Source organism: Prionailurus viverrinus, chromosome B2 (assembly GCF_022837055.1).
Source record: "Prionailurus viverrinus isolate Anna chromosome B2, UM_Priviv_1.0, whole genome shotgun sequence".
Lineage (NCBI taxonomy): Eukaryota > Metazoa > Chordata > Mammalia > Carnivora > Felidae > Prionailurus > Prionailurus viverrinus.
Window position 1 is genome coordinate 129,689,511 of NC_062565.1, and position 27,398 is coordinate 129,716,908.

The 27,398-nt window shown below is 40.5% G+C and overlaps 2 protein-coding genes across 6 annotated transcripts in view; one reads left to right on the forward strand and one right to left on the reverse strand.

Moving 5' to 3' along the window:
- The window catches only part of AIG1 (androgen induced 1), a 255,537-nt gene extending 234,720 nt beyond the window's left edge, over window positions 1–20,817 (forward strand). The window contains exons 5-6 of one of the 4 annotated variants that reach the window (XM_047859695.1): window positions 13,847–14,010; window positions 18,233–19,723. In XM_047859695.1, coding sequence (XP_047715651.1) covers window positions 13,847–14,010; window positions 18,233–18,303 — 235 coding nt within the window. In that variant the 3' untranslated portion in view covers window positions 18,304–19,723. The other 3 variants (XM_047859697.1, XM_047859696.1, XM_047859698.1) reach the window with 3 other exon arrangements.
- The window catches only part of ADAT2 (adenosine deaminase tRNA specific 2), a 167,382-nt gene that overhangs the window by 21,729 nt on the left and 118,255 nt on the right, over window positions 1–27,398 (reverse strand). The window contains exons 7-8 of one of the 2 annotated variants that reach the window (XR_007152324.1): window positions 22,399–22,458; window positions 16,827–17,094 (exon numbers count right to left, since the gene is read on the reverse strand). The gene's annotated coding sequence lies outside the window, so the exon portion shown is untranslated. Of the gene's footprint in view, window positions 1–16,826; window positions 17,095–22,398; window positions 22,459–27,398 lie in introns of those variants that run through there. The other variant, XR_007152326.1, reaches the window with a different exon arrangement.

Below are 27,398 nucleotides of genomic sequence, written 5' to 3' on the forward strand. Positions count from 1 at the left end.
CAGAAATTGAAGAGGAGTCTCACTGCTAATCCCAATGACATTAAAAAAATAAAGGAAAATTGCAAACAACTCTATGCCCACAAATCTGATAATCTAGATGAAATGAACCATTCTACAAAAACTCACTCAAGGGGAGATAGATCATATGAATATGCCTAAACCAGTAGAGAGATTGAATCAATTATTAGTAACCTTCCAAAACAGAAAGCATCAGGCCCAGATGGTTTCACTGGTGAATTCTACCAAACATTTAGAGGAAGAAATGATACTAAGTATCCACAATCTTTTTCAGAATATAGTAGCAGAAGGAACAACTTCTAACTGATTCTATGAAGCCAGCATTATCCTAATATCAAAATTAGAAACATTGCAAGAAAGGAAACCTACAGACACGCATTTCTCATGAACATAGATACAAAAATCCTCAACAATATTAGCAAATCTAATCCAACAATGTATAAAAGGAATTGTTCACAAAGATCAAGTGGAATTTATTCCAGGTATGCAAAGCCAGTCAACATTCCAAAAATCAATTAATATAATCCCACATTAACAGGCTAAAGAGGAAAAATAGTATGATCATATTAATAGATGCAGAAAAAGAATATGACAAAGCCCAACACCTATTCATGATTTTTAAAAAAGAAAAACTCAGCAAAGCATTAATTGAGGAGGACTTCCTCAAATTGGTAAAGAACCATCTATTTAAAAACCTATAGCTAACATCACACTTAACAGTAAAAAAAAAAAAAAAAAAAAAAACACCAAAAAATTGGATGCTTTCTCCTTAAGACTGGGAATAAGGCAAGAATATCTTCTCACCACTTCTTTTCAATAACCAGTGCAATAAGACAAGAAAGGAAAGGAAAGTTATGTAGAGATTAAGAGGAAAGAATAAAACTGTCTTTGTTCACAGATGACATGATTATCTATGCAGAAAATTCCAAATAATTAACAGAAGGCCTCCTGGAACTAATTAGTCACTGGATACAAGGTTCATATACTAAAATGAATTGATTTCCTATATACTAGCAATGGACAGTTAGTCTTTCAAATTGAAAACAGTATCATTTACAATAGCACCAAAAAATGAAATTCTTAGATATAAGTCGAACAAAATATGTACAAGATCTATATGCAAAAATTAGAGAACGCTGATGAGAGAAATAAATAAGAGGTAAGTAAATGGAAAAAGAGTCTATATTCTTGAATTGGAAGACCCAATATTATTAAGATGTCAATTCTTATCAGCTTGATCTATAGATTCAACATAGGTCCAATCAAAATCCCAGCAAGTTATTTTGTGGATCTTGACAAACAAATTCTAAGGCTTATGTGGAAAGGCAAAGAACCCAAAATAGCCAACTGAATATTGAAGAAAAAGAAAACTGGAGAACTGATAATACCTGACATCAAGACTTACTATAAAGCTACAGTAATCAACACAATGTGGCCCTAGTGAAAAAATAGACACAAGGGTTAATATAATAGAATAAAGGGCCCACAAATAGATCCACATAAGTATAGTCAACTGATACTTGACAAAGACACAAAGGCAATTCAATAGATAAAGGATATCTTTTCAACAAATAGTACTGGAACAATTGGAAGTCCATATGAAAACAAAATCTCAATCTGGATACAAACCTTAAACCTTTTATGAAAACAAACTCAAAATGCATCATAAATCTAAATGTCAAGCTCAATACTGTAAACTTCCAGAAGAAAACATAAGGAATTTGGGTTTGGTGGAATTTTTAGACACAACACCAAAAGCATAAAGAAAATAATTAAATACAGAAGACTGATTTAGCCTGCCTAAATATGATAGAAATATATTTGGTGGATGAAAGATAAGAAAAAAGGAGGGAAGGAGTTATAAGATGGCTGAACCCATATCTTCCATATTAGTAATCAGAAGATACTATCTAAAGTTGACAAATCAAGAATATCCGCAATATATGGCTATTGTTAAGAAACACATATAAGGATGCCTGGGTGGATCAGTCAGTTAAGCTTCCAACTCTTGATTTCAGCTCAGCTCATGATCTCATGATTTCGGAGTTCAAGCCCTGTATTGGGCTCTGTGCTGGCAGTGCAGAGCCTGCTTGGGATTCTCTCTCCTTCCCTCTCTCTTTGTACCTCCCTGACTTGCTCTCTCTCTCTCTCTCTCTCTCTCTCTCTCAAAATAAATAAATTAAAAAAAAAAAAGAGATATAGACACAAACGCTAAAAAAAACAGCTAACATTGTTGAATAAGGCCTTCACTGGGGATCAGGACAAGGCATAGCAAGGAGACCAAGGGCTCCAGTTGGGTATGGCAGGGACTTTGTTTTTTTTTTTTTTTAAAAATTTTTTTTTTTCAACGTTTATTTATTTTTGGGACAGAGAGAGACAGAGCATGAACGGGGGAGGGGCAGAGAGAGAGGGAGTCACAGAATCGGAAACAGGCTCCAGGCTCTGAGCCATCAACCCAGAGCCCGACGCGGGGCTCGAACTCACGGACCGCGAGATCGTGACCCGGCTGAAGTCGGACGCTTAACCGACTGCGCCACCCAGGCGCCCCGGGACTTTGTTTTTAATACAAACTTTCTAGAGCTTTTGATGGTTTAGTTCTGATAATATCAAAGTGAAGTTGAAAAACAAACAGTACAACTCAACTTGAAAAATAATAATTGATTCTACCACCCCTGCCTTGCAGTAGCAAGGGCATAACACCATGGTGTCATCTAATGTCTGTATTTCTATTAATATTGGGAACCCCATCACAAGAGTAGGACCATATTTACCTTACCTACTGCTCCATGTATGTGTCTGACATATTCTAGACACTGGTCCATATTTATTGAATGGAAAAAGAAACATTTAACAGTTCTAGAAGCAGCACACAGAGGACAGATGTGACAAATAATGCAGAGTTGGCCTCACTGTGATTTGAGACTGGGCACTGGCACAAAGCAAGAGCTCAAGAAATGTCTGGAAATTTGCTGTTTATTAAAGAAAGCTGGCAGTTAGAGAGAGAGGGAGAGAGAGAGATTGTTAGTTCAGGGAGGCAGCAGGTTCAAGGAAGTTGTATTCATGGCAAGGATAACCAGAACATTAGAGTCCTAAAAATAAGAATCTATGAGAGGGAGAAGCACAAAACGTGCTAGGGAGTCATTAGAGATCATTTTTGCAAAATATGGAAAATTATGATTTTCTGATGTGGGATTGAGGGTGTTCCTCTTCCCCTTGCAGAGCTATAGTGGTTAAGTGCATGGACTTCTCACTATCACAGCCAATTCTGATGATTGCTCAGGCCGTAAGAGTCCCTTGCTGACCACACTCCCCACCTCCTTCTAGTAAGAACACATGTTTCCTACAATGTTCAATGTGTCAACTTGATGTTTGGCATCTGTATACTTTAAGAAGATCCAAATGATTAAAGTTAAGCAAAACCGGTCATGAAGTTTATTAAGGGAAATTCAAATTGAGTTCTCTCCGGGAAACATCACCATAAGACCAGGTAGGATGTAGAAAGCAAGACTCAAAGGAAACAATCACTTGAAACCAGTTTAGACATGTGCCAGGACATGTGTTGGAAGAAAATATTCTGAAGTAGCTTATTGGCCTGTCTGTGCGTATAAATTACTCTGATATTTGTGATCTAGAATCAGGAAGAAAACACATTCCCTGATTACCTCATTACAGGAATTCATTCTGGGAGGCATGCACAATTTGCGTTTTTCCCCAAGGATGGGTGGAGGGACTTACAACCTTGAAAATATCTTTGTGTGTGAGAAGTACAGAAAAAAATATTATATATTTCTGCATAAGGAGAAGCAGTGGGGAGATTTTGCTGCTTTGTTCTGTTTGCTTGTTTTTTTTTTTAATCTAACCTAAGTTAACTGTGCTAATAACTTTATGTTATCTGCTGAGTACCTTTCTAAGATAGTAATGTTTATACACCTTTAACAGAGGGAAACTGAGGTTCTCAAAGTGAAATAATATTCAAGGTGACCTATTATGTGGATGAGCTGGAAGTTGATCCAGAGTATAGGAGGCACAGCTACGTAGTCAGGACCAGCTGATAATTGTGGGGCCCGGTGCAAAATAAAAATATGGAGCACCTTGTTCAAAAATGATCACAAATTTTAAGATAGGGAAGCAGAGCATTAAACCAAATGTGGGGCCCTTCTGAGCCCAGGGCCACATGTGACCGCCCAGGGTGCACAGTCGTAATGCTGGCCACTGGCCACATGTATAGATACCTCCCAAGTAGGTAAATTTGGGCTAGCTAGCTCCAATGAGAAAATTGGAAAGACGCCGATAAATGATAAATTATGATTATGCCTTAAAAGATTATCTTGAATACTCTTTTAAACCCACAGTAAATGAACAGTTACATAATTATATCTGTGACTTCTAAAATTACTTCTGTAACTGAGCTAGAGAATATTTCAACACTGCCTCAGATGGGATCCCTCTAGGTGGTAATTGCCTATGAATTGATGCATTAATTCTCTAGCACTACTGCACACATCACCATGGAGAATGTTTTGAGACCTGTTTCCAGAGCCCCGTTCCCATCTAGGCAGATATCCTTTGTCATATTCGTTGGAACCTACAGCCATTTCAGTGGGAACCCTGGCAGCCCTCTGCAACATGACCTCCTCAAGGGCGCACCTTTACGTCCTTACTGCTGCTCACCCCACCTGGCACATAGAAGGGATTCAAGAAGTGTTTGCTGAATAAATGAATGAGCACACAAACTCCAGAAAAATCCAGCAGAATTCTAGATTCTCAAAAATGTAGCAAGAACCAGGCTCCTTGCAATACTCAGGAGATGGTCCAGGCAGCCTTCAGAATTGCTCTAAATTGAGATGATTAGGTCTAAAAAAGAGGGCCAGGGGTAAAGCCAGCATTTGAATCAAAACTTACAACTTCCCTTGACAAGTCCTTCAGAAGCATCAGGTTGGAGGTACCATCTGAGACAGACTGAGACCCACTGGGCAGGAAGCTGATGCAATGCACATCCCGGATCTTGCCCCACCCTGGAGCACACAGTCACTGCCAGCCAAGCAGTGTAGTAAATTCTAGTAGACTAAATGCACATATGAGGCGACTCTTTCTTAAGAGGTAAGTCAGTGCCTCTGCTCAAGGAAGTGTTTATTACTTTCTCCCTGCAGTGGTTTCCCTCCCTTCGGGAGGAGTTGTAAAACCTGACCCCCGAGTTTTATAAGAGACTCAATCTTGTGTTAAAACTTCACCAAAACTGATTTATCTTACATTTGCAGCATTTCTATATCTCACAGATTTTCTATAACTTTTATAGTCAGTGGGGAATAAAGAAAAAAATTTACACAGAGATTTCATACTTGGATCACTTTTTGGTTCTGAGCACATTAAAAGCTGGCCAAAGCCCTGTTCCCATCCATCCATTGCTTCCTATTCCTCAGAGCACTGGAGAAGGCTGGTGTACAGGCTGAGAGCCAGACTGCTGAAATGTGTATCCTTGCTTCTCCACTTACTGAACCTCTTGGGGCCCCGGTGTCCTCATCTACAAAATGGTAATAATATGACACCTCTCCAAAGAGTTGCTCATATAAAACATTTAATGCAGCGCCTATCATGAAGAGTTCAATGTTGCTAGCCATTAGCTGTTATTGCATGAGTCTGTGTCCTGTGAGTCTTATGAGCAATAGCCCAGCTGTCAAATAGCCTAGCTCCTTATCTAAATGTGACTAATAAAAGCGGTTTTTAAATCCTTTTAAAAATAAACTAATCTTAAGAATTGGAAGGTCATCAGTGGTAAGATAGGTACATGTGTCTCTTCAGGATAAATAAGGGTGACAGAATCAGAAAAGGGGAGGGTGATATGCCTTCTTCACTACAGCTCCTCAAGGGTTCCAGTGACCACCACAACTCATGACTGATGGGGGTAGGATGAAATTTTTCTATGTGGCATAAGAGCTACTGAGCTTAACAAGGTCAATTTTTCTTTACTTAACTATTTATCATTTATACCTGGCCAAAATCCAAAATAGATTTGAATGAGACACATACCACTTGGAACATGAAAGTTTCTTGCTTTTACTTTGTGGGAGGAAAGTCAGTTTTCTAATTAGTCTCAATTCTCAAATATATTGTGCTACTAGATGTTGTCTAGTTTTTCCTTTTCCCACTTGTCCCCTGCCTGCCAGACATTATACTTCTCTGTCTTCTTTCCCTGTCGATAGCGCTTTTTTTTTTTTTTTTCCTTTTGGTCTGCTTTCTAGCCTCATTCTCCTCGAACTACCCCTTAGATCTTGATCTTTTCCAGGGCCCTCTCATGGATGCTTCATGCCTCATACTCTACCTGGGTGATCTCAATTTGTTCTGATAGCTCCAACCACCTTCTTTTGGCCAATGAACCCTCTATCTGTATTGCCACATCAGTCCTTTCTCTACAGTCCAAACCCATGTAAATGCCTTCAGGAAATCTCCTCTTGGATCTCTTACAGACACTTCAAATTCAACGTGTCCAAACTGAACTCATCATCCCCTCAAACGGGCTCCCTTATGGCATTCCCTATCTCAGGAAATGGCAGCACTCTCCACCCAGTTAATCAAGCCAGGAATCTATGATTCATCCTTAGCTCATCTCACTTCCCTCACTGCCTAAATCCAATCAATCACCAAGTTCTCTTAATTCTATTTTCTAAATCATTGTCTTTCAAATTTATTTTACTGTGAGTAAAAGAAACATCTTTTGTATCATGACCCAGCCAGCATGCATTAGCCTGTGCGCATGCGTGCGCACACACACACACACACACACACACACAAAAGTGGAACACAAGTTTCACAAAGCAATTTTTATCATCACTTTATGCAAAGTTTTCTGACATTTCTACTATGTTTTCTTCTATTGTTGCTTTTTAAAATGCTAGTAACTAATGGGTTACTGGCAAATGTTTAGCAACCATCTCTTCTGGAGGCAAGGGAGGGGGAACCTGATGTGTAGCATTTGAGTCTGTGGTGTAAATATACCCACCATGGATGAATCTAAGCTACCAACCAAAGAGCTTGCAAACATCCCTGAAATCCAAAAACCAGCTCTCCTGACCATCTCCAGCATGCCACTGCTTATGACCTACAGTTTGATAGACACTGGTCTAAATATTTCTTGAATCTACCTGCTAATTTTCATTCCTAATGCTACCACTCCAATCTGGGCTACCACCATTTCTGATATCATTGGTTTCCAGGTCAACTGATATGTTTCACACTTAGTTATTACTGTTCAAAGACTTCCTGTTGTCCCCAGGAGAATACAGTCTGTAATTCTTACCAGGGCTTAAAAAGCCACCTACAGTTTGGCATCTGCCTGCCCCCTCACGCCCTCTCTCCCTTGATCTCAACAAAAATGTTTTCTTCGTGAATATCTGGGAACTTTTCCTTGTTTTCAGGTCTTTGGACATGTATTCCATCTTTGTTCAACTCTCACTCATCCTTTCTATCACAGCTTAAATGCTACAAATTCATTCATTCACTCTCCCACTATGTGACAGACATTATGATAAGTGCTGGTGATACAGTAAGTAAAAATAGACACAGCCCCTCACCTCAAAGAATACTCTAGGCAGGGAGACATATTCAAATAAAGATATCATTCAAATGTAAGTGCTAATAAAAGAAGAGCTTAAAAATAGATTCAGTGCTCTCTATGAGCTAATCTGACCTAATCTAATAGATTGAGGAAAATTCTGCTAAGTGATGACTGATAAATTACATTGATTGAGCTAAGATATAAAGGAGAAGTATGTCTAAGGGATGAGAAACTAACAGCATAGGCAGAAGGAGGAACTTGTAAAAATTTACATGGCACAAAGGAATATGGTAAAATCAAGGAACCAAATGAAAATACGAGCCATGTATGAGAGGGAGTATGAGACAGGTAGAAGCCACTCTATGATGACCACTCTGGACTTCGTTAACAATTTAGGTCTTTAACAATAAAGCAGTGAGAGGCCATTGATGTATTTGAAGCAGGAATATAATGCATTCAGATTTCTGGCTCAAAACGATTACTCTGGCACTTGTGAGGATGGATCAGAAGGAGACAAAAGTAGATGTGGAGACAATTAGAAACTATTCCAGTACTCCAAACAGAGATGATCACAACACAAATTAAGATGCTGGTGATGGAGACGGGAAAAAAAAATCAACACGGTGGAGAGATGTGTGTGTGAGATAACCTTGACAGGATAAGATAATGGGTTGAATATATGTGATGCAAAAGAGAGAGAAGCAGCAAAGAAGACGACTCCCAGATTTGAGCTGCAAAACTGAATGAGTGGTAGTACCGTGTGCAGATAGAAGGAATGCCAGAGGAAGACCACATTTGAGGGAGAGCAGCATGACTTTGGCTTTAGATGTATGGATTTTGAGATATGCTTAAGGTGTCTTAAGGACCGTTTGATAGACTTCTCTGAATCAGAGGAGAGCTCTGGATTAGGACACAGTTTTGTGAAATATCTACGTATGGGGTTATAGACATGAAGCAGTGGACATAAATGAATTCATTAACTGAGAATGCACACCATGAGAAGAAGACTTCAAAACCAAACTCTAAAGAAATTCAGCATTTCCCGGTTGGGTAGTGGAGGGTGAACTTACAAAGAGAACCAAGAAGAGTGACCAAAGAGACAAGAGGAAAACCAGAAGAAATTGATGTCAATGAGCTGCTTTGTTTTGGTAGAGTATCAAGACAAGAAGCCAGACTGTTGTGGGAGGAATGAGTTCAAAGTACAGATATGGAGTCAACGAGTGCAGACTCCCTGGAGAAATTTGCCTTTGAAGAGATCAAGAACAGTATTTACGAATTTGATGGAAACTTTTTGGTTGTGCTGTAACGAAAGACACCTGTGTAGCACAGCACTTAGATAGGAGGCATTAATAGATGTCATTTTTTTTAATTGCACATTAAAGTGAACTAAAATGGAGGTATACTTAATAGATAGTCTCAGAAGTATCCTGATACTAGAACACCGGCATATCTGCATATGCACATGTGCGTACACACACACACATGCATCAAATTTTTAGGCTAAAATTAAAATTGGTGTCATTACCTTAAGAATAAGCTATTTGGGGGGCGCCTGGGTGGCTCAGTCGGTTAAGCAGCCGACTTCGGCTCAGGTCATGATCTCGCGGTCAGTGAGTTCAAGCCCCGCGTCGGGCTCTGTGCTGACAGCTCAGAGCCTGGAGCCTGTTTCAGATTCTGTGTCTCCCTCTCTCTGACCCTCCCCTGTTCATGCTCTGTCTCTCCCTGTCTCAAAAATAAATAAACGTTAAAAAAAAAAAAAAAAGAATATTTGGGCACGAAGACAGGAAGGCTTTAGAACAAGATAGAAATTGAAAGTCAACCAAGAACCGGGAACTCTCCACAGATAGATGAGCAAGGCCATGAGTCATTTTTGTGCCGGAAATTGAGCCCTGATCTTATCAAGGAAACAAATGGCGAAAGCACAACTTGTCAGAACAAGTAGGTGCATCATTCACACGGATCCAGTGAAACCCACATAACACAACTTCTGTGTCTGAGGTGCAGTGAAGACAACGTTTGTTAAAAAGAAAACCCTCACTTCGTTTTGGAGACTATAGTAAAATCCTCATTTAGGGAACCAAGTCCATGAAGCAGAAAAGAAGTCAGTTCTGCATCATTCCTTTCCCAGGTTTGCTGTTTTTCCTGCACATTCTTTAGTCCAGTCTCAGCTTCTTTACCTATAAAATGGGGATCGTACCTCATACAGTGGTTGAATAAGGTGAAGGAGATTACACACCATATCAAAGCACCACACTTAGAATGGCTTTCCACTCCCCTGCCCTGAGAATTTTACATTTCCACTGGGTTTTTTTTTTTTTTTTTTTTTTTGGAACACAATCTCACTCTTTTGTTCACATACTGTCTGTAGCTACTTTTGCACTAAATGTTAGAATTGAGAGTTGTGACAGAGACCATATGGCCTCCAAACTGAGAATATTTACTATCTAGTTCTCTACAGAAAAGCTTTGCTGATGACCAAAAGCATAGAGATGGGGGAGGTGGGAGATTTTTTAAATTATTTTTTTAAAGTTATTGTCAAAGTGCCTGTTATATAGTAAAGGCTTATGTTGTTGTTTTTGGTATTTCTTTATTCAGTTATTAATTGAATAAATAAGTATTGAGTGCATCCTGTGTGCCAGACACTGTTCTAAGGGCCACAGAATCTAGCAATGAACATAACAGATAAAAATATAAAAATGCTTATGCTCATAGGACAGATGATAAACAGATAAGTAAAAATAAATACAGTAAATTAACTGGCTGGGGAGAAAAATAAAGAGATGGAGAATAGAAACATTGAGGACAAAGGTTGCAACTTTTAGATGCAGTGGCCTGGGAAGACCTAATTGAGAAGGTGTCCTTTGAGTGAAAACCAAAGGACAAAAGGGAACATTGGGCATACTGTAGGGGAGATAGGGGTAAGAAGTAATGTGCCAATCACAGGAACACATAAAATGTGCTCAATGTTCTTAAGGAAGGCCAGGGAGTCAGTGTGGCCAGAGTGGAGTGAGCAAGAAGAAGAGGAAAAGTCAGAAAAGTGCCCGCAAGCCTAGGTAGTTCCCTGAAGAACCACCTGGGGTCTCTGGCTTTTAGTCTAAGTGAGAGGGGAAGCAAGACTTTTGAGCAAAGTAGTGGCACAACCTGATTCACATGTGATCTAGATCAGTCTGGGTGCTCCAATGAGAATGGCCTACTGAACAGACAGTAGCAAGGGTAGAAACAAAGACATAGGAAGCTCTTTCAGTAGTTCCAGTGAGAGATGACGATGGCTTGAACCCAGATAGTGGTGGTGGCCATGGTGAGAAGTAGATGTCTTGGGTCTATTTGGAAAATAGAGCCAATGGGATCCAAGGATGGATTGGGTGTGGGTTGTGAGAAAAAGAAAAGTCAGAAATGACTCCACATTTTCTGCCCCAAACTACTGCTGCAATAATGTAGTAATCACTGATGTGAGAAGTGAAAGATGTGGAAGATGCATGTTCGCTATTAGATGGCGGGGAGACACATGCAGGAATTAGGATGCAGGGATGATGAGGACATCATGGAAGTGTTGGGTTGGAGGTGCATCCTCCCATGGAGATGTGTGGTGGGCATGAGTATCGAACTCTGGAAATCAGGGAGAGGTCAAGACTAGAGATGTAAATGTCGGAGTCATCTACAGATAGATGGGATATGGTTGTGGTTGTTATATCTCTTCAGTAGTATGAGATGGTTCCATTCAGACCAAAAGTACACTGCAAACAGTGTCTGAGGAGCAGAGGCCTGCATAAGACACATTACCAAAAGCTGCCAGTGAAAGGTTCATGCTACCAGAAGCAAGTAGAAAGCCAGGAACAGGTAGAAAAAATACAACTAGCATTCATAATTTGAATTGCTGCTAATTTGCCTAATTAAGGAAACAGTTTCGCAGTGAGTCAGATTATAATTTTATAAGTTGGTTTGCAAAGTCAATTATAGCTTTATAGTATTACATTTTGGGGATATTGCACATTATCTCAATGGAAATTAATAAGCCACTTGATGAGCACACAACATTCCTTACACCAGTGAAGAAAAGATTAGGAAGAGAAAACTGCCTCTAATTTATGGACAAACACAGTATGATGCATCAGAATCCCATAGGGCAGTTCTAAAATTTTAATATCTGCTGATTCTCACAAATCCTTCAACCTTTTTAAGAAAGAAAACTCTTGACTTGCTTGGCTTCCTCTCTTGGTAAAAAGCCTTTAGTTTGAACAGTTATTCAAGCTGACCTGGATGCACCTAATGACCATTTCTTCCCACTAAGACCATGTTTCTCCACCTTTCTTTCCTTATTGAACACCCCACCAAGGGACCTTTCTAGGTAATTTTCGTTCCCAATCTCCAACCCATAAAAATGTTGTATTGTGGTAAAATATACACAACGTATTTATCCTTTTAACCATTTAGAATTGTACAACTCAGTGTCATTAAATACACTCACAATGTCATGTAACCGTCACCACCATCTTTATCCAAAACATGTTCATTTTCTCCGACATAAACTCTGTACTCCTTATACCTTAACTCCCTATTCCCCACTCCCCCCAGCCCTCCCCCCTCTATTATACTTCCTGTCTCTGAATTTGCCTGTTCTAGTATCTCATATAGGTGGAATCATACACTATTTGTCCTTTTGCATCTGGCTTCTTTCACTTAGTATGTTTTCAAGGTCCATCATGTTGTAGCATGTATCATAGTGTCGTTCTTCTTCATGGCTGAAAAATATTACGTTGTATGGCTAGACCAGTCTTGTGTATCCATCCATCCTAGATGTACACCTGCACCGTTTCCACACCTTTTGGCTATTGTGAATGGTGCTGCTGTGAACATTGGGGTACAAATATCTGTTTATGTTCCTGCTTTCAATTCAGTTCTTTTGGATTTATACCGATGTGGACTAGCTGGGCCCATGAAATGTTAACACCACAGATATACTGTGTACCTGTTTATGTTCTGTGTATGTAAGTGTCTGTGCTTAACACATAAAAACAGTAAGATTTCTTCACCACCCTGTCAGAACCAATTTTCACCTCTTTGAGGGGGAGTGGTATCACCCTCACTGAGACAGCAAGCTCTAAGATAAATATCCCCAGGGTTCTCGCGTCAGTGTGGTAAATATATAGGTAATAGATACACAAGGTGCTTAACAATGAGTGAAGCCGTGGGTGATAAGGAGGATGACCCCAAAACACATAAGTATCAAAAGTAATACTTATTCCTCCTGCAATAATATTATTTATATTATAATTAGTCTTCAAAATCGACAGCAGTTGATCAAGTGATGAACCCAAGAATGTTTCAGAAAATTGCTTTTTACAGTTGTGTCGAGACCAAACCAAGTGAGTAAAAATTCTAACTAAACTTTTGAAAACAGTGGGGATTAATGATGTTGTATTCCCACTGAACCTAAAATATCTCCGGAACACAAATAGAATGATTACAAGCAAGTATTACGTGCACTAGGGGAAAACAAGGAAAGAAACAAATACAGGAGCCAACAATCCAGGTGGTAGGAAGCCAAGTGCCGGTGAGGTTACAGGATGGCTCTGTCGGTATAGACACACTGCAGGTTATGCTGAGAACACTGCTGAGTACGCACTGGTATCTGGTTGGAAGGCAGTATGGAAGACACCTGCACATACTCGCCTAGGTTGGATTACAGTGTGGCTGCCTGATGCTATAGTGTCTCAGTATGTAAGGAAGAAATGAAGATTATATAAGAGTCTTGAGAGAAACACGTTTCAAATACCTGACCAGAACCCATCAAATGTCAGGAAAGACAAGGAGAAACCAAAGAACTGCCAGATTGGAGGAGACTAAGATGGGACTACCAAGTACACGTGGGACCCTGGACCAGAAAAAGGGCATTCGTGGGGAAATGGGAATTCCGAATAAAGTCTGCAGTGCAGTTAGAAATGTTGTACAAATGCGAATGGCTTCGCCTTAGTTAATTGTGCCATGGTTATACAAGTTAACATTCAGGGAAGCTGAGGTGAAGGGCTTACTGGAACTCTCTGTACCATATTTGCAACTCCTCTGTGAGTCTAAAATTATTTTAGAATAAAAAGTATAAGAAAACAAACAAACAAACAACAACAAACTTCCTGGTAACTCCTGAGTGTCAGAAGCGAAGTTGTGACACACATTGCCGAAGAGTGGTGTGAGTGGAGGGTCCATATTCACAATAACAGGAGTTTGAAATCTGACATGAGAGGAACTCCTGTCTTTGTCTCCTTTCCAATTCTATTGCAGGGTGTGCTGGGTGCATCACGTAACTGGGATGTGGGTGTATCCTTTCCTGGAACACATTGGCCCAGGAGCCAGAATCATCTTCTTTGGGTCTACAACCATCTTAATGAACTTTTTGTACCTGCTGGGAGAAGTTCTGAACAGCTATATCTGGGATACACAGAGAAGTAAGTATTGTTTAGGGGAGCATAAAGCAGGAGAACTGCTGTCTAAAAGAGTGTGTGCAGACACTGAAGGAAAATTCCATTTTAGCCAAGGATCACTTATGAAGAGCTTCATTTTTATAACTACACAGTGTTAATTTAAGAGCCGCTGGCAGTTACCTGAAAGGTTTATTACTCACTTTGTCTTATTAGCTAGTAAAACATGCAAATCTCAGAGAAAAGAAGCATGTCTATAAAATTTTATAGGGAGAAATGTAGCGTTAACAACAACAACAAAAATTTAGGAAATTCACTCTGATCAGAAAATACTGCTTTAGCTAAAGGGACCTCCCCCAATTAAATAGATAAAATATTAAATGTAACCAAATAGTCTCATTAAAAGCCACCCAGACCTCCACTTCTTACATCATCCCTTGTGTGGGTGCAGTAGCTTCAGAGAGGTCTCCCCCACTGTTCTGCTAGAACCCCAAGCAGCTCAGACTACCTGTGGCCACTGTGATTCACCAGTGACTGTCATATTCAAGGGCTGGAGGTGACAAAGAGGTACAGGCAGTAAAGGTAATAATACTTCATTGCTGTAGAAACTCTCTTAACCTATGACTTGATTTATCTTTTGTTTCTGTTTACGGCAGCGCCTCTATCTTGGCAAGGCACATAATCTTACCCAACCTGTGCAAACCCCTGTCCAAAGCGTATGTAAGATAACATAACAAATGGGAAGGTGGAAAAAGCAACAGCACCGTATGTAGTGGTTTGAGTCCTGCATGAAAGTATTTCCAAAGGCAAAATGGTTTGGGAATTCTGGAGAGTTCTGGGCATCTCCGCCAATAGAATCACAACATTCTAGACATCACTCGCAAATGATCTCTGTTCCACAAACACTGAGCACCCTACGTTGTGCCAGACACTGTGCCAGGAACCGGATCTTATTAGACAAATAAAACACAGTCGTTGCACGGTTACCAAGTTGGACTTTTTTGTGTGTGGACCCTCTAAGATTGTGTGTCAAGGCATTGGCCAATGGTAAGTGGCCAGGAGGAATTTAAGCATTTCTTTTCCCGGCAGCTGGCTTAATTTTAATAAGTGGTCTATTAGAAAAAGTGTCAAAATGTTTCATTCAGTTCAGGCCACAGCTTGGGAAACAAGAAATTAATCTTTTAATAATTCCTTCTCTGTTTAATGGGAATAGTAATCTTTATTAGCTAACTTATGAAAGTATTTAGCTAACTTGCAGAAATATTTTGAGAACAAAATGTAAACATTTCTCAGCTTCTTGGGAGAAAGGCCATATTTAAATGTAGGCTAATATGCTTTCTATATGTTATTCAGGAAGTATTTATGACTCTTTCCCCTTGATTTAGCTTGATTCCAATGGTCACTTGGCCATTGTTCTGCTACTCCTAAGAGAAGAAGATGGCCTGAAGACCAGGAAAGAGAAAAATCCGGTGTGGATTCATAGAATACTGCTCTTTAGCAGCTCTAAGTGAGAAGTTAAAAATGAATAGTGAAACTCAGGGTTTTTTTAATGATCTGTTCAATTTAATTTGGGCCATTCTCTTAAGTAAGGTTGACTCATATTCCACAACTCATTTTAGGTATGGAGATTAATTTTATCTACATGGGACCATCTAGTTAATTCCACAAAGGCAGATGTTTCATGTCAAGTGGACACATTTTTCTCTTCTATGAGAAGGATTGCAAACTGACGGCCTCCCCCCAAATTTACTTGCCAAAAGTTTTGTAAGACCTACGTGGTGGGATTTTTCTTTTTGAACCAACATTTAAAAATTGGGAGATTAGGGGCGCCTGGGTGGCGCAGTCGGTTAAGCGTCCAACTTCAGCCAGGTCACGATCTGGCGGTCCGTGAGTTCGAGCCCCGCGTCGGGCTCTGGGCTGATGGCTCAGAGCCTGGAGCCTGTTTCCGATTCTGTGTCTCCCTCTCTCTCTGCCCCTCGCCTGTTCATGCTCTGTCTCTCTCTGTCCCAAAAATAAATAAACGTTAAAAAAAAAAAAAATGGGGAGATTATACATACAGGCCAGATTCACCAGCTTATGAGATACTTTTTTAAGATCTGGCAACACCAGGCCCACCAAGCCCACTTATGGCAACAATGGATCAGTTGCCCCCTTGAGCTGGCTCCTTAAGTGTTCCTAGTTTTCACCTGGCCACTTTGCTCCACATTAGCTGCCTGTTTCCATACATGGCTAAATTTGAAAGTGCTGATTAAAAGCAGTATGTGCCGTATGTGTGTGTGTGTGTGCGTGTGTTGCAATGAACTGAATACAGTCAGGGAGAGTGTTAGAATCCTGAGTACATTTACTACATCCAAAACAAAATCCCCCAAGAAGCAGGGATATCACACGGAGCCCCTTTCCTTGTGTCCATAATGATTTTTAATGGCTTCACTTTCTCCACTTGGTTATGCTATGTTGACTTCAACTTCGAGACAGAATCACATTATTACAGAATCATTGAACAGAAAAGGATATTAGAAACCCAGAAAAGCTGGCTTTTTTACTAAGAAGCAGCTGAGCCTGGAAATCCTAGGTGACCCACCAATGTAGGTGGTGGCAGAGCCAACACCTTCTGCATAATGTCCGGTCCAGTGTTACTTTTACTGAGCCATCAGATTGTCACCATTGGAAATCCAGACCCATGAGAGGCTAGAAACCTCACTAAGACCCATGGACCTAGTTCATAAAATAACAAAATAGACCAACTTGATAAGAACAATGAACAAAAAGCCCTTAAATAGGCTAAATTTATATGTAAGCATTTGCTCTTTTTAAAGAAAAGTAACTCTAAGTGGAGTTGTGACTCTTGTAATGGTTTGCTAGTGCTGCTACAGCAAAGTACGGGGTGACTTAAACCCAGCAAAAGCTGGGTGACTTAAACAATAGAAATGCAATGTCTCACAGCTCTGGAGTCCAGAAGACCAAAATGAAGGTATTGGCAGGAAAGGTTCCTTCTGAGAACCATGACGGAGGGATCTCTTCCAGGCCTCTCTCCTTAGCTTGTAGATGACCATCTTCATGTTCACATGACAGTTGTCCCTGTGTGTGAGGCTGTCTCCAAACTTACCCTTTCTATAAAGACAATGGCCATATTTGATTAGGGTCCACCCCAATAACTTCATTTTTACTTGGTAAAGACCTTATCTCCAAATACAATCACATTCTGAGGTACTGGGGGTTAGGTGTGTGGAGACACAATTCCACCCATAACACTCTGCCTTCTGACCCCAAAATTCATGTCCTTCATTCATACAAAATACATTCCCAACAGCCCCAAAAGTCTTTCCAGCATCAACTCTTAGGTCTAAAATCTCATCTTAAATATCATCTAAATCAGGTCTGGTTAAGACTTGGGGTATAATTCATCTTGAAGCACAATTGCTTTTCAGTTGTGAACCTGTGAAGCCAGACAGAAAGTTATCTGCTTCCCAAACATAATAGTGAGACAGGCATAGAATATACACACCTTTCCAAAAAGGAGAAATCACAGCGGGCAAGGGCGTCACAGATCCCAACCAAGTGTGAAATGTAACAGGGCAAATTCTATTAGATTTTAAAGGCTTGAGAATGATCGTCTTTGGCTGAATACTCCATCCTCGGGCCACTTCCCCTTGCCCCTGGGTGGAAGCCTTACTCTCTGGAGAAGACTAGCCCCTGAACCACCTTAGAAGTCATTCTTCTTTCATTTCATGCTGCCTCTGTCCCTTTTAGTCCAGGCTGGCAGGGTTCCTGCTGGCACAAAATTCTCAAAAACCTTTTTGGCTTCCCATGCAATCCACAGAGGTCCACATCATCAAACAAGAAGTTCCCCCACAAATTTCTCCTGGCTGCTGCTGAAATGGTTAATTGGATCCACGAATGGCATGCCCTCATCTCTTTAGCAAATGGTCGTCCTGCCACCCCCCTTGGCCTTCTCTCTGAGGTTAGGCTCTGAGGTTAGGACTTCAACGTATGAATTTGGGGGCACGGTGGTGGGAGGACACAATTCAACCTGTAACAGCTGAGATATTTCTGTACTTAAGCTAAGAATTTATTCCAATTCCAGTGTGTCTAACTGGGGTGACCAATCTTATTAAAGTAAAACTTAATATGACCAGAAATGAGTGTCCAAAAGTGAAAGGTTGGGGTGAGGAGAGAGACGAGCAAAAGAGAAAGGAGGTTGGAGCCAGATCTTTATGACAGAAAGCCTCTTTCTTTTTTTCTCCCACAGCTGCCCATCCAGCTCATGGCCCACCCAGGCCCACCCAGGCCTGCAGTGTCCCAGCACTGCCCTCTGGTTGAGCTCTTCTCCCAGCCTAGGGGAATCACATGTGACTAACTCTCTCAGGGTCAATCAGCTCTTCCTCCAGGTTCCCAAAAGCACGTCCTGCCTTAGCTTTGTGACAGGTTTCTTTCTGCTATTTGTGTGGAAATTATACCTCTGGTTCTTCCAAATATTATTTACAGCTGTCTAATTTTTTCCCTCTACCTCAAAGCTGCCAAACTAAAGTAGGTGGGGAGCCATTTTTCCTGTCTGGGTCAATGAACACCCCCTGTTCTCCACCCCCGCTTTTGAAGATTCCACTGTCGCTGCCAAGTCAACCCATCTGCAGGAGAACACTTAGGAGGAAACAGACTTTAAGGAAAAGCAAGCAGTTATTAGTTCCTGAGAGCTTCTCCACAGGAGAGGGAACATGGGACAAAGTTGGGACCCAAGTCATGTGTGCTGCTTGAAAGGAATCCCTGTTGTGTTTTTCTGCCTTTGCCTTGGTTACCAACAACTAAGGCATCTCCTGGCCTTCTCCCCCTTAACCCTATTCCTCCTCCCTTCAGATGTCCTTAGTCCTCAATCTGAAGTTTTCCTTAATATGATTTCTGAGAAGCACTTTGGAAGAAGTGTTACAGATCTGTGCCAGTTCCTTAGTCATGAAAACCAAACCTGAAAGACTGTCTAAGGACACCTGTCCAGAGCATGTTACCCACATTCCCACCACCACCGCCCTGGCCCCACAAAACAAATACCGGGAGCTGGGTGCTGAGGGGAAGGGGAATCCTCCCTAGTATGAGCCCTGTGAGAGTAACCCTCTGGGATGAGGCTTTACATTTTTTTATATTGTGAAGTTCCTTATTTTATTCTGCTTTCCCACTAGCATAGCCTTCTGAGGCCTTCCTCGTATTCATTGTTTATAAACTGATTCCATAATGATTAAATGAGCTCCTACTGTCAGTCAGGCACTGTGTTAGGTGCCAGGGATATTATCAGAAACAAAACAGTTAAGGGCTCTGCCTTCAGAGAGCTTACGACTTGTAAAAGAATACCAATAAAAGCTGCAAAGCAATATGTGGGGTTCTTTTGTTTCGAGCGAAAAGTTTGAGAATTTGGTTTCAGATGAATAATATTTAGCAAGAAGCAAAAGAAAGAAGTGGGGAGCATTTACCAGTTTAACTTTAATGCATGACAATGACTTCAACATTTTCATCTCCAGGAAAATGAAACATCATTAACTAACTATTCACTACAGACCACAGGCAGAGGTCTTACTGGTCCAGTACATATGAGTCTCTCAGGAGGTAAAACATAGTTCTCCCAGGAGTGGGGTGAATAGAGGGAGAACTTGAGTTTAAGTACACAAAGGTACGGAAATAAACAGTTCTTGTGCCTAACTGCCTAACAAGCTCTCGGTGAGTTAAAACAAAAATTTTTTTTTTCTTCACTTTTGAAAATCCAGAGTCCTTGCCTTGAGAAGAAACAGGACCAAAATCAAAATAAGTAAGGCCTGTTTGAGACTCATCAGCTGCACACCTTCCAATGTTACAAGCTGGTTACAAAGCGGTCTGGTGGGGGTTTCTGTACAGACTCAATGAGTCAAGAATTGACTTGCACCCCTCACTCCCAGATGCCATAAGACCTGGGTGTGTCCTGATCTCAAGGTAAAGGGTGGGGACAGAGGTCACTAAAGAAGTTTCAGGAGAAAGTTGGAAAGGACTTTCCTTCTTAGCTAGGAGAAAGGGAGTGGGTACAACAGAGTGGATGGGGAGACGTGTGCGGAGAGGAGAGGGGTTTTTTGAGCAGCCTTGGAGAAGCTGCTCACAGTTTAATCTGATGTTAAAATAAAGTACTTTGCCTGAATTTCTAGGTATGGAAGAAGAGAAAGAGAAGCCTAAATTGGAATGAGAGCTAAGTCTAAATGAAAGAGCTGGATTGAGCCACCATTGAGGACTCTTACCCCTGGGCGTTGGCAATACAGGAGAGGAAGCGGCAAAGAAAGCAGTGGGATTCACCTCGGCCTCTCTGCCCCAGAGCGGGGGGAACCTTTATAGAGAAGCTTATATAAGAATAGGATACAGTTATTTCCAAAATAACTTGCCCTTATTATGTTTTAAAGAAGACTTTCCAAAGTCATTACTGATAATAACATCTTTTTTTTTCCTCTTCTAGTTTTTAAAACTAAAATTGGTCATTGGATTTTAATTTTTGCAATTGTGATTCCATTTAATTGAGGAAGAATACAACTCGGTTGTGTTTCTTGTTGAGAAATACGTGAAAATCAAAGGGATAGATGTAAACCAAGGCATTTGCGTATTGAGTCCTGCAGGTGGCTGGATAAGGACCCTGGACCACAGGGCAAGTCTGGAGGAAATATGCTGGATGTTCTGTATTGCAATAATGTCACCATTGCCTCAAACAAGCAATGTTAGTAATAATCACATGAAGTTAGTCAAAACCTAAGTGTATCTGGATCTCATGACTTAATCTTGTGAAACTTTTCATATATGCAAACAAACTTTAATAAAGACCAAGTAACCCCAATCTGATGCATGGTGTATTGAACATTGGTGTCTCCTCTCTTACTTTGTTTCTATTACCTCTTGAAAATGGGTTTACTGAACATAGGTCTTAATAATTTTCTGATTTTAAAAATGTGTATCTTTTAAAAATTTTTTTTGAATATTTATTTATTTTTGAAGGGGGCGGGCAGAGAGAGGGAGACACAGAATCCAAAGCAGGCTCCAGGCTCTGAGCTGTCGGCACAGAGCCTGACGTGGGGCTCAAACTCACGAACCATGAGATCACAACCTGAGCTGAAGCCAGACACTTAGCCAGCTGAGACACCAGGGTACCCCAAAAATGTGTACCTTTTTTGATAAATCTAAAAAGAATAATTTTTTTAATTTAATTTACAAAGTCTTTGACCATAATTATTTTATTTTATTTATTTATTTTTTAAATTTTTTTTTAAACGTTTTTTATTTTTTATTTTTGGGACAGAGAGAGACAGAGCATGAACGGGGGAGGGGCAGAGAGAGAGGGAGGCACAGAATCCGAAACAGGCTCCGAGCCATCCGCCCAGAGCCGACGCGGGGCTCGAACTCCCGGACCGGGAGATCGTGACCTGGCTGAAGTCGGACGCTTAACCGACTGCGCCACCCAGGCGCCCCGACCATAATTATTTTAAAATAATACTAATGCAGAACATGGAGTAGAGAACACATAAAAATAAATCTTAGAGAAATGTAAGGAAAAACTAATCAAAATAAAAGCAGAAATTAAGTAAGACAGCAGGAAAATAACAGTGGAATTGATACATAAGTAAATTAATAAATACAGTATTTCATCTATACAAATATCATTAAAATATGCACACTAGAGAGAGAAATACAAATACTTGGCAATATAAACAGTATGAAACAAATTAATTATAAAAATAAACTTTATAGCTCTATGGCAACAAATTCTTAGAGCCCAATGAAATGTGCAATTTTCAAGTAAATGGATTCAATAAGAACTGGAAAGCTGTAATAGACTGATATTCATGGGAGACTTTTTTTTAAATGTTCAAATAACTATCTCCAAAAAAGGAGTTGGGTCTAGAGTGTTTTATGAGCAAGTCCTTGAAAACTTTCAAGTAACAACCCTCATGTTATTTAAACTGTTCCAAGATTACAGAATGATGAAACACTTCCCAAATTATTTATCAAAGTTAATATAACCGTCAAAATAAAGCCAATTTAGCAAAATAAAAATTTTCATTCGTTTTAACTAAGGTATCCGCAACATAAATCCAGTACTATATAAATAATTTTTCAAAACTGAATAAGATTTACTCTAAAAATTTAAGGATGGCTTAATACTAGGATTTTTATTCAAAAACATTCCCAATAAAATCATCCCCCCTCATCTGCAGGAGCTACCTTCCAGGACCACCAGTGGGTGCCTGAAGCCATACATAGTACCAAACTGTATATATACTATGTTTTTGCCTCCACATATATGCCTATGATAAAGTTTAAATTTATAAATTAGGCACAAGAGATCAACAGCAATAATAATAAAATAAAACTATTATAACAATATACTGACATACAAGTTACGTGAAATCTTATTACTGTACTCACCCCTTCTCGTGATGGATGTGAGGGCATGAGGTGAGGTGAATAACACATGACTGTGGGTAACTGAAATATGGAAAGTACAACTATGAATAGTGAAAACTCAGATAAGTGGGGGACCACTCTAATGCACAAAAAAAAAAAATTACATGATTCTCTCCAGAGTTGCCCCAAACCATTTGGGAAATTTTAAGCTATTTCTGATAACAACATTAATAATGTAAAAACATACCATATCATGAGATATTCCCTTTTAAGGTCAGAAATAAGATAATGAGAGTTGTGACCAATATGGTGGAGAATTAGGGGGAATCCATACTTCCCGCGTCTCTCAAACAAAGACGTGTAGAAGCCAAAGGACTTTGAACACCAGAGCCTGGGAGGAAAAGAGACTTGAATCCACTAGGAAGAAAATGGGGAAGCTGGAAAAAACATAGGTGGGTAACTGCGAACTAGGGGAGATAAAAAAAAAAAAAGGCCCCGTGGGCACGGAGGGGAGGGACCCCCTTCTGCGGATAGACAAAGGGAAGAGAAAGAGAGGGTAGGGAAGGGCAGGACCATAGCTGGACAGGAGAAAGACCTCGGATTGAGACTGAGAGGCATCTGATCTCTAACTGCGGGGCTTTCTCTGGACTGGGGCGGGCTCCCTATTCGCACACCTGGGGAGGAGGGGCGCCAGCCCTGGGTGCCGTGGTAGGTCAGGGCTCAGTCCGCAGCTGGAGAAAGTGGTTCCCTCCCTGGAGGGCTGCGTGATAGCACAGAACCTGCCTGTGTCCGCCACCCCGGGCACAGTGGCTGGGCTGAGGGCTCAGTCTGCAGGGAGGAAAAGGTGGCCTTTCCCTGGAGTGCCGTGGGAAAAGACAAAGCCTGCCTGCGTCCGCCACCCGGGGGGCTCCCGGGGAAGGCAGCGGCTCAGTCCACAGTAGGAGAAGGCGGTCCTCCCTGAAGTGTGGGGGGCACAGACAAAACCAGCCGAGACCACATATCACGCACCGAGAGGCGCTTCCCCAGCGCCAGAACGCGCGGAGCGGGACTTTGAATCCTAGCCAAGTGCAGGGTCAGGGGAGTTGGCGGAGCAAGAAAGAACTGCCCCGCCTACGCCCGCCGAGTGAAGACGACTCAAACTGAGTCCCCCGGATGGGCTCCATGGAGAAGAGACTGAGGGATCACCATCTCCCCGCCCCAACCAAGGCGGGGCCTCAGGAATCACTCCCCCGCCCATAGTGGGAGTGGGTCCACCTTACGCCAAACCATGCACCCTTGCGCTGGGTAACTGCGTAGCCACCGGATGGGCCCAGACCCTGCAGACAGCTACTCCCGACAAGCGGTGCAGCATTGCCTGGATTAATTCTAGGTCAACTCTGGATATATAAATATATTCTACTCCCCCTTTCTCCTCCTTATCTCTTCCCTCCCCTAGGCTGGTTACTCTGGTTATTGGTCTCTCTAAACAGACATATTTAATCCATTGTCTTGATACATGTTCTACACCTCCTTCTTTACACTCCTTTCTGTCTGGAATAATCAAGCCATATAGTTTCTCTGTCTGGGTAACTTTATCTTCATTTCATTTGCCCCGCCTCCTTCTTTATTTTCCTTTCTCTCTCTCTGGATTAAGCCTTTTAGTCTCTCTGCCTAAATCGATGTTTATTTTTTCTACCCCCCTTCATGCATTTCTCTCCTTGTATGTGCTCTTCCATCAGCACCGCCTCCACCCTCTCTACTTGTAGTCGGTGTTTTGGGGTTTTTCGTTTTTAGTCTTTAGTTTTTTGTTTGTGTTTATTTGTTTGTGTTATTCGTGTGTTTGCGTGTTTTTGTCTCCTCTTTGTGTATCAGTTTTCCTTTACGGGGCTACTCCAAGGAACAAATCAAAGCACACCTGGTGGAGGGTCCAAAATATCACTATGAGTAGGGTAATAAAATAACCAAAGTCACAACAACAGAGAGCAAGTAACAATCTCTGAAAAAACACCTCCTGAAGGGCCAGGCTCTGGACAGCGTATGACCTTCTTTGAATATAGCAGTGTTCACAGGTGCAGAGTACACAAACTTTTAAAATGCATAAGGGACAGAAAACTAGACAAAATGACGAAACAGAAGAATTCTCCTCAAAAGAAATTCCAGGAAGTAGCGACAGCTAACGAATTGATCAAAACCGATTTCAGCAACATAACGGAACAAGAATTTAGAATAATAGTCATAAAATTAATCGCTGGGCTTGAAAAAACCATAGAGGACAGCAGAGAATCTATTGCTACAGAGATCAAGGGACTAAAAAATAGTCATGATGAATTTTAAATGCTATAAATGAGGTGCAAAATAAATAGAGGTGGCCACTGCACAGATTGAAGAGACCAAGGAGAGAATAGGTGAATTAGAAGACAAAATTATGGGAAAAAAGGAAGCTGAGAAAAAGATTTTAAAAATCCAGGAGTACCAGGGGAGAATCAGAGAACTAAGTGATGGAATCAAACAGAACAATATCTGTATCATAGGAATTCCAGAAGAAGAAGAAGAGAGAGAAAGGGCTGAAGGTGTACTTGAACAAATCATAGCTGAGAACTTCTCTGATCTGGGTAAGGAAATAAGCATTGAAATCCAAGAGGCACAGAGAACTCCCTTCAGACATAACTTGAATCGATCTTCTGCATGACATATCATAGTGAAACTGGCAAAATGCAAGGATAAAGAGAGAATTCTGAAAGCAGCTAGAAATAAATGGGCCTTAACGTACAAAGGTAGACACATAAGGGTAGTAGCAGACCTATCTACTGAAACTTGGCAGGCCAGAAAGGAATGGCAGGAAATCTTCGATGTGATGAACAGAAAAAATATGCAGCTGAGAATCCTTTACCCAGCAAGTCTGTCATTCAGAATAGAAAGAGAGATAAAGGTTTTCCAAAACAAACAAAAACTGAAGGAATTCATCACCACTAAACCAGCCCTACAAGAGATCCTAAGAGGGAATCTGTGAGTGAAATGTTGCTGGGATCACAAAGTATCAAAGACACCAGTACAAGCATGAAACCTACAGATAACACAATGACTCTAAACCCGTATCTTTCAATAATAACACTGAATGTAAATGGACTAAAGGCTCCAACCAAAAGACATAGGGTATCAGAATGGATAAAAAAAAACAAGACCCATCTATTTGCTGTCTACAAGAGACTCATTTTAGACCTGAGGACACCTTCAGATTGAAAGTGAGGGGATGGAGAACTATCTATCATGCTACTGGAAGTCAAAAGAAAGCTGGAGTAGTCATACTTTTATCAGACAAACTAGACTTTAAATTAAAGGCTGTAACAAGAGATGAAGAAGGGCATTATATGATAATTACAGGGTCTTTCCATCAGGAAGAGCTAACAATTATAAATGTCTATGCACTGAATTCAAAAGCACCCAAATATATAAAACAAGTAATCACAAACATAAGCAACCTTATTGATAAGAATGTGGTAATTGCAGGAGACTTTAACACTCCACTTACAACAATGGACAGAATATCTAGACAGATAATCAATAAAGAAACAAGGGCCCTGAATGATATATTGGATCAGATGGACTTGACAGATATATTTAGAACTCTGTATCCCAAAGCAACAGAATATACCTCCTTCTCGAGTGCACATGGAACATTGTCCAAGATAGATCACATACTGGGTCACAAAACAGCCCTTAATAAGTATAAAACAACTGAGATCATACCATGCACACTTTCAGATCATAATGCTATGAAACTTGATATCAACCACAGGAAAAAGTCTGGAAAACCTCCAAAAGCATGGAGGTTAAAGAACATCCTACTAAAGAATGAATGGGTCAACCAAGCAATTAGAGAAGAAATTTAAAAATATATGGAAACAAATGAAAATGAAAATACAACATTCCAAATGCTTTGGGATGCAGTGAAGACAGTCCTGAGAGGAAAATACATTGCAATCCAGGCCTATCTCAAGAAACAAGAAAAATCCCAAATACAAAATCTAACAGCACACCTAAAGGAAACAGAAGCAGAACAGCAAAGACACCCCAAACCCAGCAGAAGAAGAGAAATAATAAAGATCAGAGCAGAAATAAACAATATGGAATCTAAAAAAACAGTAGAGCAAATTAATGAAACCAAGAGTTGGTTTTTGGAAAAAATAAACAAAATTGATAAACCTCTAGCCAGGCTTCTCCAAAAGAAAAGGGAGATGACCCAAATAGAAAAAATCATGAATGAAAATGGAATTATTACAACCAATCCCTCATAAATACAAGCAATTATCATGGAAACTATGAAAAACTATATGCCAACAAATTGGACAACCTGGAAGAAATGGACAAATTCCTAAGCACCCACAGACTTCCAAAACTCAAACAGGAAGAAATAGAAAATTTGAACAGACCCACAACCAGTGAAGAAACTGAATCAGTTATCAAAAATCTCCCAACAAATAAGAGTCCAGGACCAGATTGCTTCCCTGGGGAATTCTACCAGACATTTAAAGCAGAGATAACACCTATCCTTCTCAAACTGTTCCAAAAAATAGAAAGGGAAGGAAAACTTCCAGACTCATTCTATGAAGCCAGCATTACTTTGATTCCCAAACCAGACAGCGACCCAGCAAAAAAAGAGAACTACAAGCCAATATCCCTGATGACTATGGATGTAAAAATTCTCAACAAGATACTAGCAAATCGAATTGAACAGCATATAAAAAGAATTATTCACCATGATCAAGTGGGATTCATTCTGGGCTACAGGGCTAGTTCAATATTCACAAATCAATCAATGTGATACATCACATTAATAAACGAAAAGATAAGAACCATATGATCCTGTCAATCGATGCAGAAAAAGCATTTGACAAAATTCAGCATCCTTTCTTAATAAAAACCCTCGAGAAAGTCGGGATAGAAGGAACATACTTAAACATCATAAAAGCCATTTATGAAAAGCCCACAGCTGATATCATCCTCAATGGGGAAAAACTGAGAGCTTTCCCCCTGAGATCAGG